This window comes from Mchenga conophoros, linkage group LG6 (genome assembly GCF_057382185.1).
Source record: "Mchenga conophoros isolate Kocher_MC1m ecotype Shallow Benthic linkage group LG6, M_conophoros_male_GT1.1, whole genome shotgun sequence".
NCBI classification, from domain to species: Eukaryota; Metazoa; Chordata; class Actinopteri; order Cichliformes; family Cichlidae; genus Mchenga; species Mchenga conophoros.
Genome location: NC_140531.1, coordinates 30,223,780 through 30,239,963, shown reverse-complemented (window position 1 = coordinate 30,239,963; position 16,184 = coordinate 30,223,780). Strand labels below are relative to the sequence as shown.

General features: G+C 37.0%; 1 protein-coding gene across 2 annotated transcripts in view; it reads left to right on the top strand.

Annotated features, from left to right (window-relative positions):
- The first annotated feature begins 2,351 nt into the window (after nucleotides 1-2,351).
- helz (helicase with zinc finger) overlaps nucleotides 2,352-16,184 on the top strand; it is a 50,958-nt gene continuing 37,125 nt past the window's right edge. Inside the window, exons 1-12 of one of the 2 annotated variants that reach the window (XM_085277357.1) lie at nucleotides 2,352-2,500; nucleotides 6,815-7,060; nucleotides 7,444-7,480; nucleotides 7,984-8,108; nucleotides 8,923-8,979; nucleotides 9,404-9,452; nucleotides 10,013-10,088; nucleotides 10,970-11,168; nucleotides 11,871-11,978; nucleotides 12,329-12,470; nucleotides 15,069-15,224; nucleotides 15,426-15,696. In XM_085277357.1, the coding sequence (XP_085133483.1) occupies nucleotides 6,833-7,060; nucleotides 7,444-7,480; nucleotides 7,984-8,108; nucleotides 8,923-8,979; nucleotides 9,404-9,452; nucleotides 10,013-10,088; nucleotides 10,970-11,168; nucleotides 11,871-11,978; nucleotides 12,329-12,470; nucleotides 15,069-15,224; nucleotides 15,426-15,696 (1,448 nt within the window). In that variant the 5' untranslated portion in view covers nucleotides 2,352-2,500; nucleotides 6,815-6,832. Of the gene's footprint in view, nucleotides 2,501-4,509; nucleotides 4,532-6,814; nucleotides 7,061-7,443; nucleotides 7,481-7,983; nucleotides 8,109-8,922; nucleotides 8,980-9,403; nucleotides 9,453-10,012; nucleotides 10,089-10,969; nucleotides 11,169-11,870; nucleotides 11,979-12,328; nucleotides 12,471-15,068; nucleotides 15,225-15,425; nucleotides 15,697-16,184 lie in introns of those variants that run through there. The other variant, XM_085277358.1, reaches the window with a different exon arrangement.

Here is a 16,184-nt window from a genome sequence, read left to right as displayed (position 1 = left end):
GCCTGACTTACATTGATTCTATTATGACAAACCATGAAAACATGAGTGCATAGTAGGTGATAAAAGGATTAATGTGAAAAACACCAAGGGCGTACAGCGCACAAAGTTCAATGAATAATATGTGCCGATGCTTTAATTACAATGGGTTATCCAGATTGCAGATCCCTCTCTTCACTTTGATTTTAATCTCCACGGGGCCCAAAATGAAATGTTTGACACATTCATACACCACATAAAAAGATTTTTTCCACCAGCAGATATATTGACAAAGAAATTGTTGGCATCCAGTTGTGCACCAGTAAACACCACAGTAGGCATTTTGAGTGGTAATAGCACAAAAGCACAGGTAGAACTAATGACATTAAATGTGGCTCGGGATAATAAAATGTCAGGGGTGCCATAACAATGAGCTAGCATGCATAATAGCAGAATACTGGAACTTCTTATTTGAATGGAAAACTGCTTTTAATCATAGCAATTACCTCTGTGCTTTACTTACTATGTGTATGTGCCCTCATTTCTTGGCTTATGAGTGCGGAAAATACAATTTTAACTAGCTCAATTATATTTTCCCTCTTTTTTTATGTCCACAATGTAATGTGGCAAGTCAACATAAAGATTCAAATGTTATTATTGTGGATATTTTCAATACATCACAGTTTAATCTTACACACACCACTTATTGTTGTGTGTGTGGTCATTTCGGGTTTTTTAAATATGTTCTATGAAGCAAATGGATTAATTTTGGTCACCTCGAGGACTTGATTGGATTTATTAGAAACACCTCATCTGTGTCACAAAATCGGCTCATATCATTGTACATCCCTGAGAGTTATAAAAGGCTTGACTGGATGGATGAGGAAAAATACCTTTAGGTTAAGGGAAGATAAGTGACGTTCCTAAAATGTCATAAACTCAAAATGCTTTTTAGTTTTATACTAAATTTTTTAGTTTAATAAACATAATTTGATGCAGATTTCTTTTTTAAACCGTAATGCTACATTTCAGATTTTATATTTTCAGACATCCATCCATCCATCCATTCGCTTCCGCTTATCCTTTTCAGGGTCGCGGGGGGCGCTGGAGCCTATCCCAGCTATTTTCAGACATATAGGAGTCAATCCTACAGTTGTAGAACATTGTCTGTCCCACTCATGAATTTGAAAATATCTATAAGATATTAAAACATGCATTTGGGGGTTAATTATATCTGTCCTGGGACAAAATGTAAACCTAGTTGTTGATAAAGTGGTTCCAAAATTATTATTTAAAATATAAAATAACTCTTGAGAAACCCCTCCCCCAAAAGAAAATGGCATTTTTCTCTTATCACAACTTCTTAATAACCGAATTGCATGTCAAATACAACAATTAAAATGTTATAAACGCACTTTTTTGTTTTCATTTTGTTGGCATGTGTGTTACAATTGTTAAACAACTTTTTAAAACACCAACATACTTTAAAGAAGAGTGATTGTATCCCAGGTCATTTGTTCAACTATGCCCATTTAGCCTGGAAAAGGAAAAGATAAAGTAGTTAGAAGGCAACAAAAAAGAAGTAATAAAGTAATATGAACAAGTCCTGTGATAATATTATGGATAGTCCAAAGGTCAGTTCTCTTTGGCAAATTTTGTATTTTTCCAATCTTTTCTGACTAGACTGTGTCACTCTAACCAATGCAGCACTGTTACCTGTATTACAAAAAGAAGATAAATTAATTTTGGTGTTTCCTTCCTTTTTTAAATATATATATTCACAATCATTCATGACTGTTGCAGTCCATTATGTTACTCAATTCAATATATACTCAATATATATATATATAGATATATATCTATATGTGTGTGTGTGTGTGTGTGTGTGTGTGTGTAATAAACTTTCTAAATATATTAAAAGTATATAAAATATTCTCATTATTATTATTATTATTAAATGTGTGAACAGTGTATTTGAGATAAATACTGAAATTAAATGAAAACGTTGGGGAACGTAGATTTCAAAAGTTGCTTAAATGAATATAAATGAAGTCTTAAGAATGTATATTATATGCTATAAAATATGCTTTTTCATATTCCAGATTATTGGTGTGGGCTGTACCAAGCATAGCACACAGCAACTTAAATGTCACATAAAAGTGTACTTTTGATACCTGAGGTGGACAAATCTATATTTTTGATGTTTTTTTTTAATGTGTTTTTCTTAGAAACATAACAGAGAATTATGAAATAAAAGACCAGTTTTAAAAAACGATTCCTAAATTGTGCTCTAACTGCAGAATGACCCGTAGACTAACTTTACTTGAATTTTAGTCCCACGTGTGTGCTTACAAGGAATAAAACGAACTACTATGACAAAAAGGATGCTTGTCATCACGGGCCATATAGACGCGCACGCAAACACACGTTTCGGTCCCCTCAACCTTCAGATCTGTACATCCCACTATGCTTTGCGATGACGGTCTGACAAGTGGATCCAAGATGGCGTAGAAAGTAAAGCTAGGTAAGTGTTGACTTCCCATTTTCAGCCCTTTCAGTTGTCTTTTTCATCTCAAAGGCACTGCCACGAAACCCCACCATAAATCATTAGGATAATGGCGAATGCTTTGAGTTTATGCACGAATAACAACACGATGTCATACCAGTTATATGCGTCCAAACACCGTGGCAAAATCACAGGCCCGAACCCGTTTTGTTTCGGCGAACCTAGCTAGCTAGCCCGCTAACATTAACAAACCAGACAGCCATTCTTGTTGTGAGCTTCCCAGTTTGGTTCCAAGAAAGGCCGTGTTTTGGCTAGCAGGCTAACTGCTAGCTACGCATACTCTATTTAGTGGCAACACTGTGTGCCCTGTGCAAAGGCGAGCGATAAGTTGACCAACACTTTGAGTGGGGACATTTTTTTTTGTTTTTTTGTTTTTTTGCAAGGCTTTGTGACGCTGCCGTCATCGCTCTTACTTGCAGCAGTCATGACAAGTTTGCTGGACAAACAATAGCTATAACTAACTACTGAAAGGCAGATCATGTCCACTCCAGTGTATTTGGTATTTAGTGTATGCACTCTTGCTGCCTCCTGCCAGTTAAGCTCAGGGAAATAAGTTTTTACAGCCGTATTTTGCACACGTTGCTGCTGACGATACTGTCAAGCCAAATAACGTTATCTGAGGACAACGGAGACAGTCGCGGTTGCTCTACAACTATTTTCCGTTATAAATATTAGCGTTTTCTTCCACTGTATATTGTAATCGTGGAGTCCCACGACTGAACACGAAAAATAAGACAGCTGCCCACCCGCTGCATCCCGCCAAACTATTTTTCGTTGCACCAGTGAAGTGCCAAGCACTAATATTAGGTAACGGCTATCCCCACAGTAACAAATAGGGCTGTGAATCGCTACATTGGTTTTAAACTAACCCTACTTGATCGTAGCAAGCACTGTGTTAATATCAGTCGTGCATCTCTTTTGTTTTTTTGTCTACAATTCTGTTGTTCATCTTCCCATAAGCCATCATTCTCTGGTCAAGCAACTTTTAACTCTCAACTACTTTTGGATGATTACATGTTTTTTCCTTAGTCTTAAGACTATTTTAATTATTATATTTGCAGAAAGTTGTTTTACAAATACAAACAGCTACTTTAAATTCAAATCCTAGAAGTTATTTTAAGATTTTCTGACATTGTGGATGAACCATTTTTATGCAAAATGCTCCAGACAATGTGTGATGACGAGGTGTGGCAAAATTGGTTAGTTTCATGTCTGCATGATGACAAAAAACTAGTTATACTAATCAAAAATGCATCTGTATTTTTTTATTTTATTTTATTTTTAAAGGAAGCGTTCACACCACGAGTTCACTTTTTGAAGATCAGCAGACCTATAATGTGTCATATTCCTAAATGAAAAGGCAAAGAATTAGCTGCTTATGGTCCCCTCCCTGCTTGGTTAGCTTATTTTTTTCTGACTCATGGAATATCTGTCCAGGCCAATGGTGACGATTGTGGTATTTTTAGCGTTAAAATTAATATAAGTGCAATGACTGCATTATTTGCTTCACATGTGCTTTTTGCGACAGTGAAAAAAATCCTTCAAATACATTATTGTGTGTCATGTGTATTACCATGTACTGCACATAAGCTGAAAGACTTGTCTCTCTATGGTCCTAAGAGACATGTTGAGCCAGAGCAGCTATTACTAACGTAGCTGTATGTTAGTAGATGTTGAAGAAGTGTCTCAAACACTGTTACAGGGTTAACAGACTCCCCCACTGCACCCACCACCTCTTGCATGATTGATTTTGATTTTGAAAATATTTTTTTAACAATGTGTGAAATGTCAAATCCTTTTGTTTAATGTCTTCATCATGTGATGCAGGTATAAATTGCAATTTCACAGCTAGCATATAGTAATTTGGTGCCTCCTCTCTCTCTTTCAAGGACACCCTGTTCCAAATATGCCTAAAATTACTGTGCTGTAGGTGACAGCTTCCCTGTTCCTCTGAGGTAGTCAGAATCAAAATCTAAATTCCATACTGTGGTGAGTGCTTGGATTGAAATTGAGCATCAGCTAACTGTTGAAACTCCGTTTGCTTTGCACATAGCTATAATAGGGGCTTTTAGTGTAGTATTTTTGTGACAAAAGCTCTTTATCTGCCTTCCTGAGATAAGTTGCAGTTCTGGTGTTGAAACCAGCGTGGTTGGAAACCGGGCCAGAAGTTGCTAGGCTGTTATCCAAGGCTAAGCATTTGAGGTTTTGGCGTTTGACAGGAGTTCACAGTGTACCCTCCCTATCCTGGAAAAAAAAAGCCACTTTCTTGTTTCTTACATGTTGTTGTATAAGATATTAATTAGAAGTTGCTAGAAAAGCTACTGGTAACAGCCCCCCCCCCCACTCCAAAAGACAAAAAAAAAAACAACACCCAGAACACGAGTACATTCATGGCTCAGTACATTTTCATTACAGCAGATGAAACTAAACAAAAGATATACTTTGAAACTTTAACCTTTTGTTCAAGTTTTGCATACTGTGAAAAAAGGTTTAGTAAATGAAGCTAATATGATTGCAACATATTTTTATGTATGTTTGTAAAAATATCGTGTTAAAAATTAAACGCTAGTGGTGCCACTTGAGTTTGAATATTTGTACAAAGCACAGTTGGTCTTTTTGTCCACACTGAGGAAACAGTGATTACCACTAGATAAAAGCAATGTTGGTCTTTACATTCAGTGTGACCTTTAGGATTTGGAATTGATAATTGGTTTTGGATGGTTACCAAATTGTCTAGATCATTTGAATCATGTGTCTCTGAACCTATGAATTTCCGTTATCTGTGCTATTATGTTTTCTCACAGTTAACACAGGGGCCTTTGTACTTCGGAATCACATATGAGGCTTTTTGAACTCCTTATTCTATACTATGTTTATATTTATTGATAATAAATCCACATTGATTTAGAAAATGTAGAAAACTTCCTATTCCTATTTTTTTTTTTCTCTCCAAAAGTTGATTAGGAATATACAAAGTGAAATGATCGTACCCCTAACCAGAACCTGTATTGGCAGTGATATTGTAATTTTATCAAGATCCATCCTTAGTGAACCCCACAATGTGAGCAGGGAAGTTGTAGATTCCAGCGGTAGAGTAAGTTAAATTTAAAAACTCAGCAGATTGTATGAGTTGTCAGATAAAGTACACGTATAATGCCTTACCTGCTTTCAAGGTGCACTGCTGTGCTTTTCCCAGTGGCTCCCAGCCTGGAATTTTTGTTCCGGGAATCCAAGTGTGTAGACATAAGTGCAAACTTCTCACAGTACTGTTTTTTTGTCACGGGGCAATATCGAACTGAACGCTGTGTACTGATGGGTTGAGGGCAAGTACCATTACACTCCTAGTCCCAAAATACGCAAGTCTCATCAGGACAGATTGTGATGAGGTTTTATCTGAAACATTGTAAAAATAAAAGTACTGCTAGAAATTCAACATAAAGGTTATATTGACTTTTCCTCTGCATACTGTCCAGCATGTCCACTATCTTGTCTCAGCAATGCCCCTTTATTCTGGATGATCAGTTATGCCCATTATGAGTCAGTTGACACCAGACAGCTGACTCTACTACTGACTTCAGAGCTTGATCATAAAGAAGAATGTCTCTTATATTGCTTAAGACATCTCACATGACTACATCTTTCTCTGCTCTTTGCACATGTATTTCAATTTACACTGTGTAAGCACAGGCAGAGGTTGAGGTATGTTAGAAACACTCCAAGGAGTCTTATCCTCTGTTCTTGTTGATTTATGGCAAACATCAGTTACATGAGAACTTGACTCTTGCTTGTTGCCACTGTAAAATTACATTTTACTGTAGAAAACCTTTTTAAAAAACAAAACAAAAACAAACTTGTTCCAAATCAAAAGCCACAATATATAATTTATTATTAAAGTGAACATAATTTAATAATTTATGACTGTGACGTTATGTGGAGGGGAAAAAAAACATTTACTTTATTTAAAAATAATGTTCTGTGTCAACTACATGTACAAGTAAAAGCAAATAAAAATGACCTATCAAATCGGGAGTTCATTGGAAGCAACAGACTATATCTTACCCAAATAGCTGAATTCAGTTTTCAGTGGAAAGTTAGGCAGCTGATGTTGGCTGCGTTTTACATATTGTTTGACAATAATCAGGATGACAATTTCCGAGAGGTTGGAGAAAAAGAAAATTGTTATCTTTTGTCTAGCCCTGTTTTTTTTTTTTTTTTTCTTTTTTCTTTTTTTTAAGTGTTCTTATTTTTGTGCCGTTTGTGTTTTATTTGTAGACGGTTTGTCCCTAAGTCATGGCGGACAGGAGAGCGGAGAAGTCATGTGAAGAAGCCAGTAGATCGTTAGCCAGGCGGGAGTACGAGGCGGCAGTCAGCCATAGCACGGATGCCCTGGTGGTCCTTGCACCCCAACCCCCATCCTCCAGCAACCCCATCCCGCTGAGCCCTCCATCTCTTGTCGCCGCCGCCGGACCCCTCCGCAGCCGTGCCCTGCTCTACCGAATTGCTGCCTTCTTGCAGCTGGTGAGGACACGGCTGATTTTTACAACTATTTAACATCCCCCAAAATCACAATGTAGAGACAGAACTCATTAACAATAATAATGTGAAATATAAAATTATCATCTAATACTCATCTTGAAATTATTACATTACATTGAAATAACTGACCATTGTCCTTTGAATCAACCTTTGTGAAATGAAGAGAAGATTAAAAATGAGGAAACAGAAGTTTCTTCCAGGGTACTGTTAGGTCATCTTTGCTGAAGACTAAAATTAGACCTGTTGCTTGAGGCTGAAGATTATGGAAACTACTTAAGTCTTATAAGTCTGATAATGTGAGGAAGTATCACCAAGTATTCTCATTTGTAAAGGTCATAAATTTTCTCCCCCATTTCTGCCAACAGAAAAATTATGATGAAGCAGATGAAGACTGCAAACATGGTGAGTGGCAACTCAAATTGTAAACAGTACTGATACTGTAAGTTCGTGTAGTGTAATAGGTAATTTTGTACCTGTGGTAGAAGTTTCACCATGTCCTGACATGTTAATTTAGCATCTACTGTAAGTGTTATAGCTGAAAAACAGAAGAAAATAAATGTTTAGGTCTGCACTCAGGTGATGCCTGGGGTCAAAGATAGTGTCCCAGTGTTGTCAAGTGAGTCGTTTACTGCAGTAAACCTGGGGCATTGCTGAAGCTTGCGGCATAGAAAAGTATATGGTACAATGTAGCCTCTTTCAGCCTGTATGAAAATACAAGCCCTGATAATCCTAAAATGTCATGTTTTCATTGAACTTTTCAGAAAATCAAATCAGTCCCTTTCACTCTTTTTCTAGAGAGCAGGCATGCAGACTTATCACATACAGAACATTGAAAAATATCTAACTGACTGAACTGAATTTATTCTTTCCATACCCACTCCTCTTTCCTCTTCATCTTGTGATAGTCCTGGCAGAAGAAATTGCCAGGGGAGATGGTTCACTACAGGTGAACTTGCGCTCCATGCTGTTGGATGGCAGCCTGCAGGAGGTGGCCAGCATCCTGTCTAAAGCCTTGTATGGAGAGCCAATGGTATGATTAATGTATCTATAAATCGCATTCAAAAGTACTGTCAGACTACACATTGGTAGCTAGAAGGGTATTTAAAGTGCAGTGTCTAACATTGCCAATGTTCTACAGTTTTAGAATAATAATAATAATAATAATACAGGCAATGTTTTTATTGTGGTTTTTGAAGCAGCTGTCAAAAGTTAGATGGTTTTGGTTTCCACTGGCCATTGTTAGATCATACATTGTTTAATTTTTTTTTCTCAACAAATTACATGTACGTTAGTACAGATTTTAAACTTGAATATTCATTTAGATATGATGTGGGATTTTAAATGTTACCGTATATTTTGGATTAGGAATGTAATAGGCACTTTCTATGTGTAATGAAATTGTGAGGGGTTCATGGTCTATATAGAGCAGTGTTAAGCAGAAAGGCAGTTAAACTGTAAAATTTTCTGAGACCTTAAACATTCAGGAAAATCTTCATATAGCGGTGGATAAAGTCACTACCAGGAAGTGCAAATAAGCGATGAATCAAACAAGAGTTTTATTTGGCAAATAATTCACTAAGAAAGTGAATTGCTAAGTACCCTAGCTGTAAGGAAGCCATAAATGCATGAGCCAAAGGCTTATTTGCGCTTTTCGATACTATAATTTGTGACTTGTTGCCAGCAAACTCCAGGTTACATCGCACATACATTTCACATTCCACTGATCTAATATGGAAACCTTTGTAGTGCATACTGTAATGATGATGAAGATCAATTTTGCATGTTATTGTTAAAAAATGACTACTAATAAAAAGGACTAAAGTAGTTGTTTTCTTTCTCAACAGAATGGTATTGTTGCAAAAGACCTGAGCAGATTAAAAATGCTCTTCTCTGAAATAGAGGTACGTGCCTATTGTTCGTCATGCTCCTTTGTTCCAGTCATGTGGTGTTTGGTTTTACAGGGAATTCTTCAATGCTTGTAGATGGAAATAATTAAGATTTGGTTATAGCCAAAGTATCTGTTGTTTATTTGTTCCCGTGCAATATGTTTAATGCCTAAGCTGATTGCATGGAGCTCGAGCTGTTTTTACACATGAACAGAGGATAACCTCAGGAAAGTCAGATCGGAACATTGTCCAAAGTTGCCCTTTCTCACATTTAATGATGGATCCAACAATCTGTGACATTTGCATGCAAATGTGCACCTCCATTGGGTAATGCCTGGAAAAGTTAAGGGCATGCATGTATCTCAAGTTACTAGTTGACATATTAGAAATAATCTACGCACCACCTCCAAGCTCCTCATTCTGCCCCCCTCTCTGTCAGGCTGTAAAAGGAGAGATGGCACCAGAATACACAGATGACCAGGATGAAGGTAAGCAAATGTGTACCATGACAAAAAAAATCACATTAATGTTGTTTTGTTTTTTCCCCTCTGCTTATCTTGACTGGTGGTGCAATATGATTATAAGCTTCTGGCTGAAATGGACCTGTGTGGCACTGTAAATGCCTGAGTGTGTTTTTAAGGATGAAAATACTGTATGGAAAATATGAACGCACATCTTCATTTAGATTATGAAATTCCAGCTCCGATTATGCTTGAGTTTAAAGGCAGATCTTCTTCACAGTTTTAAGTATGTAGGCTGTGATTTGTAGCTGTCTGTCTCTCTCATACATACTGAAGGACAACAGACAAACTTAAAAATAAAAAGAACTGGCAGTGTTTAAAATTAAACATAAATGTCTCTTAATAGAAGACCAGCTTGTTTTTAAAAATTGAAAATTTTAAAAGCTAAACTGCAACAGCCAACAAGGCGACATCCAGCAGTAGCAACAATCCCAGCATCATTTCTCTAGAAATTGTATAATCTAGTTAGCATTAATGGTTACACTTTTCTCAGTCTTACATTGACCACCCTGCTCATATATTGACAGAGGTCCAAGATGGCTGGCGGTTCCGACCACCTCCAAGAGGAGTCACGAGCAGTGAGGAGTACACCCTTTGTAAAAGGTAATGCAAATTGTATGGTTATTTGTAAGAAGTGAGGAATATCTGTAAATTTGTATATCTTTTGATGTGTTACTGGGGTTATAAAAGCAAATGCATGTAACAAATTGTAAGGAAGAATTTATGATTGGTAGGGCATAAATGGGAAGAAAAAGTACTGACTATTAGTTACTAAATAGTGGAAATGAGGTGGGATTATATAAGATTATATATGCTTCTTCCTACTCCTTTTTGAGCGTCAGTTGTAAGTTATTTATAATTATTACTGTTTTGTTCTAATTTTATTTTGCTTTCTTTTTTCTCTTTAGTGTTATACTATTTTAACATGTTCAAAATAAAGATACAGTACAAATACAAATGTATCTCACACTAAATGTTGCAAGGAAAAATATGCCATGACTTACGCTTATGTTTATGCAACTAACGGGCATTTGCTGTCATCACACTGAGACTTCAGAATTTGTGATTGTAGTTAGTTCTGTGAATTTTCATTTTTGAACTCTTTACACCAAAGGGGTCTCCTTTACAAACAATAATATATTTTAGATTTTTGTGGTTGATAATGGTTTGTATAAAATTAACCAAAATTGTACATTGAAGTACAGGAGGGGTGGGATGAGATGGGATGTGCCTTTTTGAGTCTGCACAACTTAAAAGGTAGAGGAGATGGGCACATGAAATTTTTAACTACATTGTGTCACAGTCAATGTACCAACTATTTTTAAATGTTATACTTTTAAACAACCAGCATCACAAAACACACCGAGAAAGCATAATATAAATTGGGAACAAGAACCGTTGAGTATTCTGAAACATTTTATGAAGTAAAACAGTTGCTTGAACTAACATGGACCCACCTGAGCATACTTTTTATTTCCCTTTAGGTACTTGGAGCAGGGCCTGTGTCGGTATGGGGCCCAGTGTACATCAGCTCATTCGCAGGAGGAGCTTATGGAGTGGCAGAAGCGCTATGCTTCACGCCTCATCCGCCTCAAACAACAGCAGGAGAGTAAACACTTCACCGAAAACTACATGGAGACCTTAATAGAGAAGTGGATGAACTCCCTTTCTCCAGAGAAAGTGGTAAGTGACATTGTAGTTCATGCAAACTCAAAAGTGGCACAGTGAGATAAAAGTGAAAACACTGTGCGAACATGAATGTGTTCACTGCTATTTGAAACCATTCTAACATGTGTTCTGATTAAAAGCCTCTGCAATTTCTATATATATCTACTATATAAATCTCTCAAATATAAATATAAATCTCTCAAATTTACTACACATTTCCAGCATAGGTCCTTATTTACATATGCATCCATACAAAAGCTTTGAATATCCTAATGGAGGGTTGTTTTTTTTTTTGTTTGTTTGGTTTTTTTTTTTTTTTGGTTTTTTTTTGCCCCCATTGGGTATAAACACAGCTATTAACAGATATGTGACCCTCTAGTTCACTTCTTAAGTCTGTTTTATTACGGAAAACACTCAAATACCTCCACTACATTTAAGATATTTTAGAAGAACAATGCATCAAAGATTATGTTTTCTTTAGGAGTGTCAGTGTTGAGCACATACTCACAAGCCTTTAATATTATTTGGCACTCTGTATCTAGCTCTTAATTAATGTGTGCTTACAGTCAGGGATACCTAACTTTTGCTTTCATTAATATTTGATGCGTAAATTAACTTGGCTTGCAAAAATATTGGCTAACCGTTGACCTGTAAATGGTTTATGAATAAATAAGCTGTGATGGTATGTAACTAACCATGGTATTTTATTTCTTCTAGCTAAGTGACTGTTTAGAAGGAGTGAATGTAGAGACCACCTCTAGCCTGTCTGTCACCGTCACCACCAAAAAATCCTCCCACTCCTGGGTCTTCTCCTTGTTGTGCAAGGTAGGATGAAGCATTGAGTGTTTGATCATTTGTCATTGTGGAGGAGGAACATGAGGGCCGTATGTGGTGATGTGTTAAGCACAATGTTAAGTTACATTTTGTTTATTTATCAACATTAATTCATTTTCAGTTGAATGTGACAGTTCTTCCACCATTTGATGTCATTAACAGTTGCACTGGTTACTCTCTGCTCTTTTTTTCACTCTGTGTGTGTTTAAAAGGACAAAAGAATCACATTGTGTTGTTACAATTATCCCAAAACCCATAGTCTGTGCTCCTTGGATACTTGGTATATTAACCATCTGTTAATTTTGTGAAAGTCCTGATTATCTTCCCATTGCTCTGTACAGCCGCCTAGAAAGCTGTACCGGATTGCTCTCCTCTATGATGCCCACCGACCACACTTCTTCATCACAGGCGTGTCAGCTGGAGAGCGGCTCCAAGGTGTTCCCAAAGGCTGCCAAGAGTGGACTCCAGGGGAGGAGACAGCAGGTGGGTCATAAATTTTATGTTATGTTATGTTATGTTGTGTTGTGTTGTGTTGTGTTATGGTCAAACATGAGCTATCAGGGGATTTTTATTTTCAAATGTATTTTTCCAGCTTCATAAGGTTTCTGATTCCATTTTGTCTGTATAAATTATATGTGTCAAACTTGTATGTTTCATATAATCAAAAAATGTTAATGTTAGACAAGGATAACCCAAGTAAATACAAAATGCTGATTTTTTTTTTTTTTCTCTTTTCTTTTTAAATGATGATTTTAATTATTTTAAATGATGGTTTCAATTATTAAGGTAAAAATGGCCAACCAAACTCACCTGGTCCTGTGTGGAAAAGTTCCAAGGCGAAAATCACTGCTGACCAAACCCCCCCGTTGCGTGTTTTTTTTTGTTTTTGTTTTTTTCCCCCCCACTCCCTCCTCTCACCAAACCACCAATATAATTTCCTCAGTTGCCTCTTCCCCCTCCTCTTCTACCAGTTGCTCCATCTATGACTTTCCAACAGTCTCGAGTCATGTCGACTGAATCCAGGGAAAAGGGCAAAAAAAAACCAAAAAACGATGTTGTGGGTTTTTTGGGGTTTTTTTTCCTGTTGTTGTTGTTTTAAAAAAAATATATTTTCCTCATTGACATGTTTCAAAAATGCTGCTTGTAATTTTCGTGAACGATGCAGTCTCATGAATCGCCAAGTGACAACACTGACCAGCCATTCAGTGGCATGCAGACTTTTGACATCACATTTTTGGATTGTCTTGGATAAATCCAATCTTGGCTATTAGGTGAGAAGGAGAAGGTAGTGCAGGGGAATCCCTTAGTGGTTTTATGGTGATTGGACTATCTGTCTTGAAGACTATAATTTATGCGTCTGCAGAACAGTGTCTCCAGTGGTGTGCAGCTACAGATACCGTGGTGTGCAGCTCAACAGTAAGTTGGACTGGAAGAGCTACATGGAGGCAGTGTACAGTAATCAGGGACAAAGATGGCTTTATTCCCTAAAGATGCTAAGGGCATTCAACATCTGCCAGCCCTTCTTGCGCCGTGTCTACTCTACAGTGGTGGCCAGTGCTCTGTTTTTTTTGATGCGGTCTGCTGGGGAGCAGAGTTGACAAACCTGTAAAGAAGGGTGACTCTATAGTTGGGTGTAAACTTTAGGCAGTCCAGCAGGTGGTGGAGAGAAAAAGACTTTTGAAGTTGGAATCAGTTAAGATCAAGCCTGCATACTTACTCCATGCCCTGCAGGTTATCAATAGTAGAACCTTCAAAAACTGACTGCACCTAAGTGCAAGTCTGAGCACCTCAGGAGGTCCTTTATACCAGCTGCTATGAAGCAGTTTGATGCATAATGATGATATGATTTTTATCCACGTTTGCATATTTGCACATTACTTATTGGCTGTTTTATTTATTTGTATAATGTCAACTTATAGGAATTATTACTATTGTTTTGCTGTTTGTGATTTGTGGTCTTATGGCTGTGTTGAAGCTGCCATGGCAATGTAATTTCTTGTAAAGGATTAATGAAGGATCTTTGAGTGGGCCAGAATTCCTCCAGTGTGATATAAAAGACTCATTTGCAGTTACCGCAAGAGCTTGATTGCCAACAGCCAGTTATTAGCTTTAGATCCCAATTACTTTTCCACATAGTCATTAATTGCATTTTTTTTTTGTTTGTTTTTTTTTGTTTTTTTGGATGCAATACAAAATTTGTTTAGTCTGAAACCTCTGACAAATATGCAAAAATAGAAGGATAAGGAAGGGGGCAAATACTAGCACTGTACATACATTAGTCAATGCCTTGTGTGACAGAGCTACCACAAGATTTCCATATTATATAAACTATTAGTCCTTTTATAGGTATTGACAAGCTTAAACATGGAGAAGTCCAAAAAGTTTCATTTAGATTTTCTAATATTTCAAAACTTCTAAATTAACAAGCAAAAATCATTTCATTTATCTTTGTTTATTTTTATTGACTTCTAAACTTGAATATGCCAAACTGTCTGTTCTTTTAATTATTGTGGTTTAGTAACAGTGCAAATGGACAAATAGTGAAGTTCTTAATCAGAAGAGTACATGTACAAGAAATTGTAAACAAAGTTCCCAGCATTGCTAAATTCCATTAGCTGACTAGCCAGGTTGCACCCCTAGGTCTGTATGGCTCTGAGTTGTTTTTTGTGTTTGCTTGTTGTTGTTTTTTTTCATAGACCAGAGGCTTGCTAGCTGACAACCTCGGGTAAAATTGTGTGTATTGTGTGGGGGATATCTCTGACAGTGAAGATTCAAATATTCAAAAAGTCTGGTTGTTCTTGTTAGCGTGATCACTTTGCTGTGTTTGTGTACTCCTTGGATTCTCAGTCTGCCTCCTTAGGCAACTTTTACCATGCTGTTCTACTTATGTAGTTGTTGTGGGGGCTTTGACCTCCAAAAATATCTATATTTTAAAACATTGGTAGAGACTGTATATCAGTGGTGCATAATATGTATTCCTCGTGTTAAATGTATATATTAAATTTATGTGGTTAGCTCTTTCTTTTTACAGCACAGTGGAGTGCTAGTTCAAATGTACTTAAACGTTTCCTCTTCTCACAGTGGCAGCAGACAATGGCCTGGACCACTGTGTCTACAAGGTTGCAGTGGGTTTCAGCACAGAGATCTTTGGTACCTTCCGACAGACCATTGTTTTTGACTTTGGTTCAGAACCTGTGCTAATGCAGCGGATCATGGTGGATGCTGCCTCTATTGAAGGTATGCTTTAAAACGAGCATCAATGCATAGAAAAGTCTGTTGCCTCTTATTAGTGTGTATATCTGATAAAGTTTTACTTCAGATAGTTTTGTGTTTAAAGATGATACCTGGATAAAAATTTCCAGATTTTTTTTTTTTTTTTAAGTCGCAAAAAAGTAGCAATTAATGCTTTGACCCATTTTGCTGTTCTTTGTTCTCTAGACTTGGAGCACCTGTTGGCAGCCAGACAGCAACTCTTGATGACTGCGAAACGCTGGGACTCATCCTGTAAAACCATTGTTGAATTCAGTCCCAATGAGACGATGGCTGAACTGGAGCGCAGCCTCCTTTCCCGCTATCAGATACCTCTATCAGCTGACCAGCTCTTCACCCAGTCAGTCCTTGACAAGACTCTGACCAAAGACAACTACCAGGCCCGACTGCACGATCTGCTCTACATAGAAGAGATTGCACAGTACAAAGAAGTTAGCAAGTGAGTACATACATATTGAAGGTTTCTTAATTCTGCTGTACAGTGCAAATAAAAAAACATTTATATGAAATTTGAACATAAAACTTTGATTGGAAAGTTTATTTTACACATGAATAAAATCAAATGCGACACAGTATCTAAAAGTACAGAACAGCAAGTTTTATACCATATTATGCACTAATGTTCCCATATATATTACACATGCACTGCCTAAATGTACAAAATATATTAAAAAGAAATGTATATACCAATATAGATTCTTTTTTCTAAATTCTGGGCACTATCAAGTCTTTTGCTATTAAATGGCAAACCACCACAAGGTGTCAGACTTAACCTTTACTATATGCTTGCTCTATGCATGTGTGAGAGGGAGGGTGTGTTTCTCACAGACAGCTTTACTAAAAGTGCTAGTGCCGTTTAATAACGGCTTTGAGGTAGCTGAAAAGAAACTGGTTTACCCTTTGTTTGCCAGCTGAAATAAGCACACT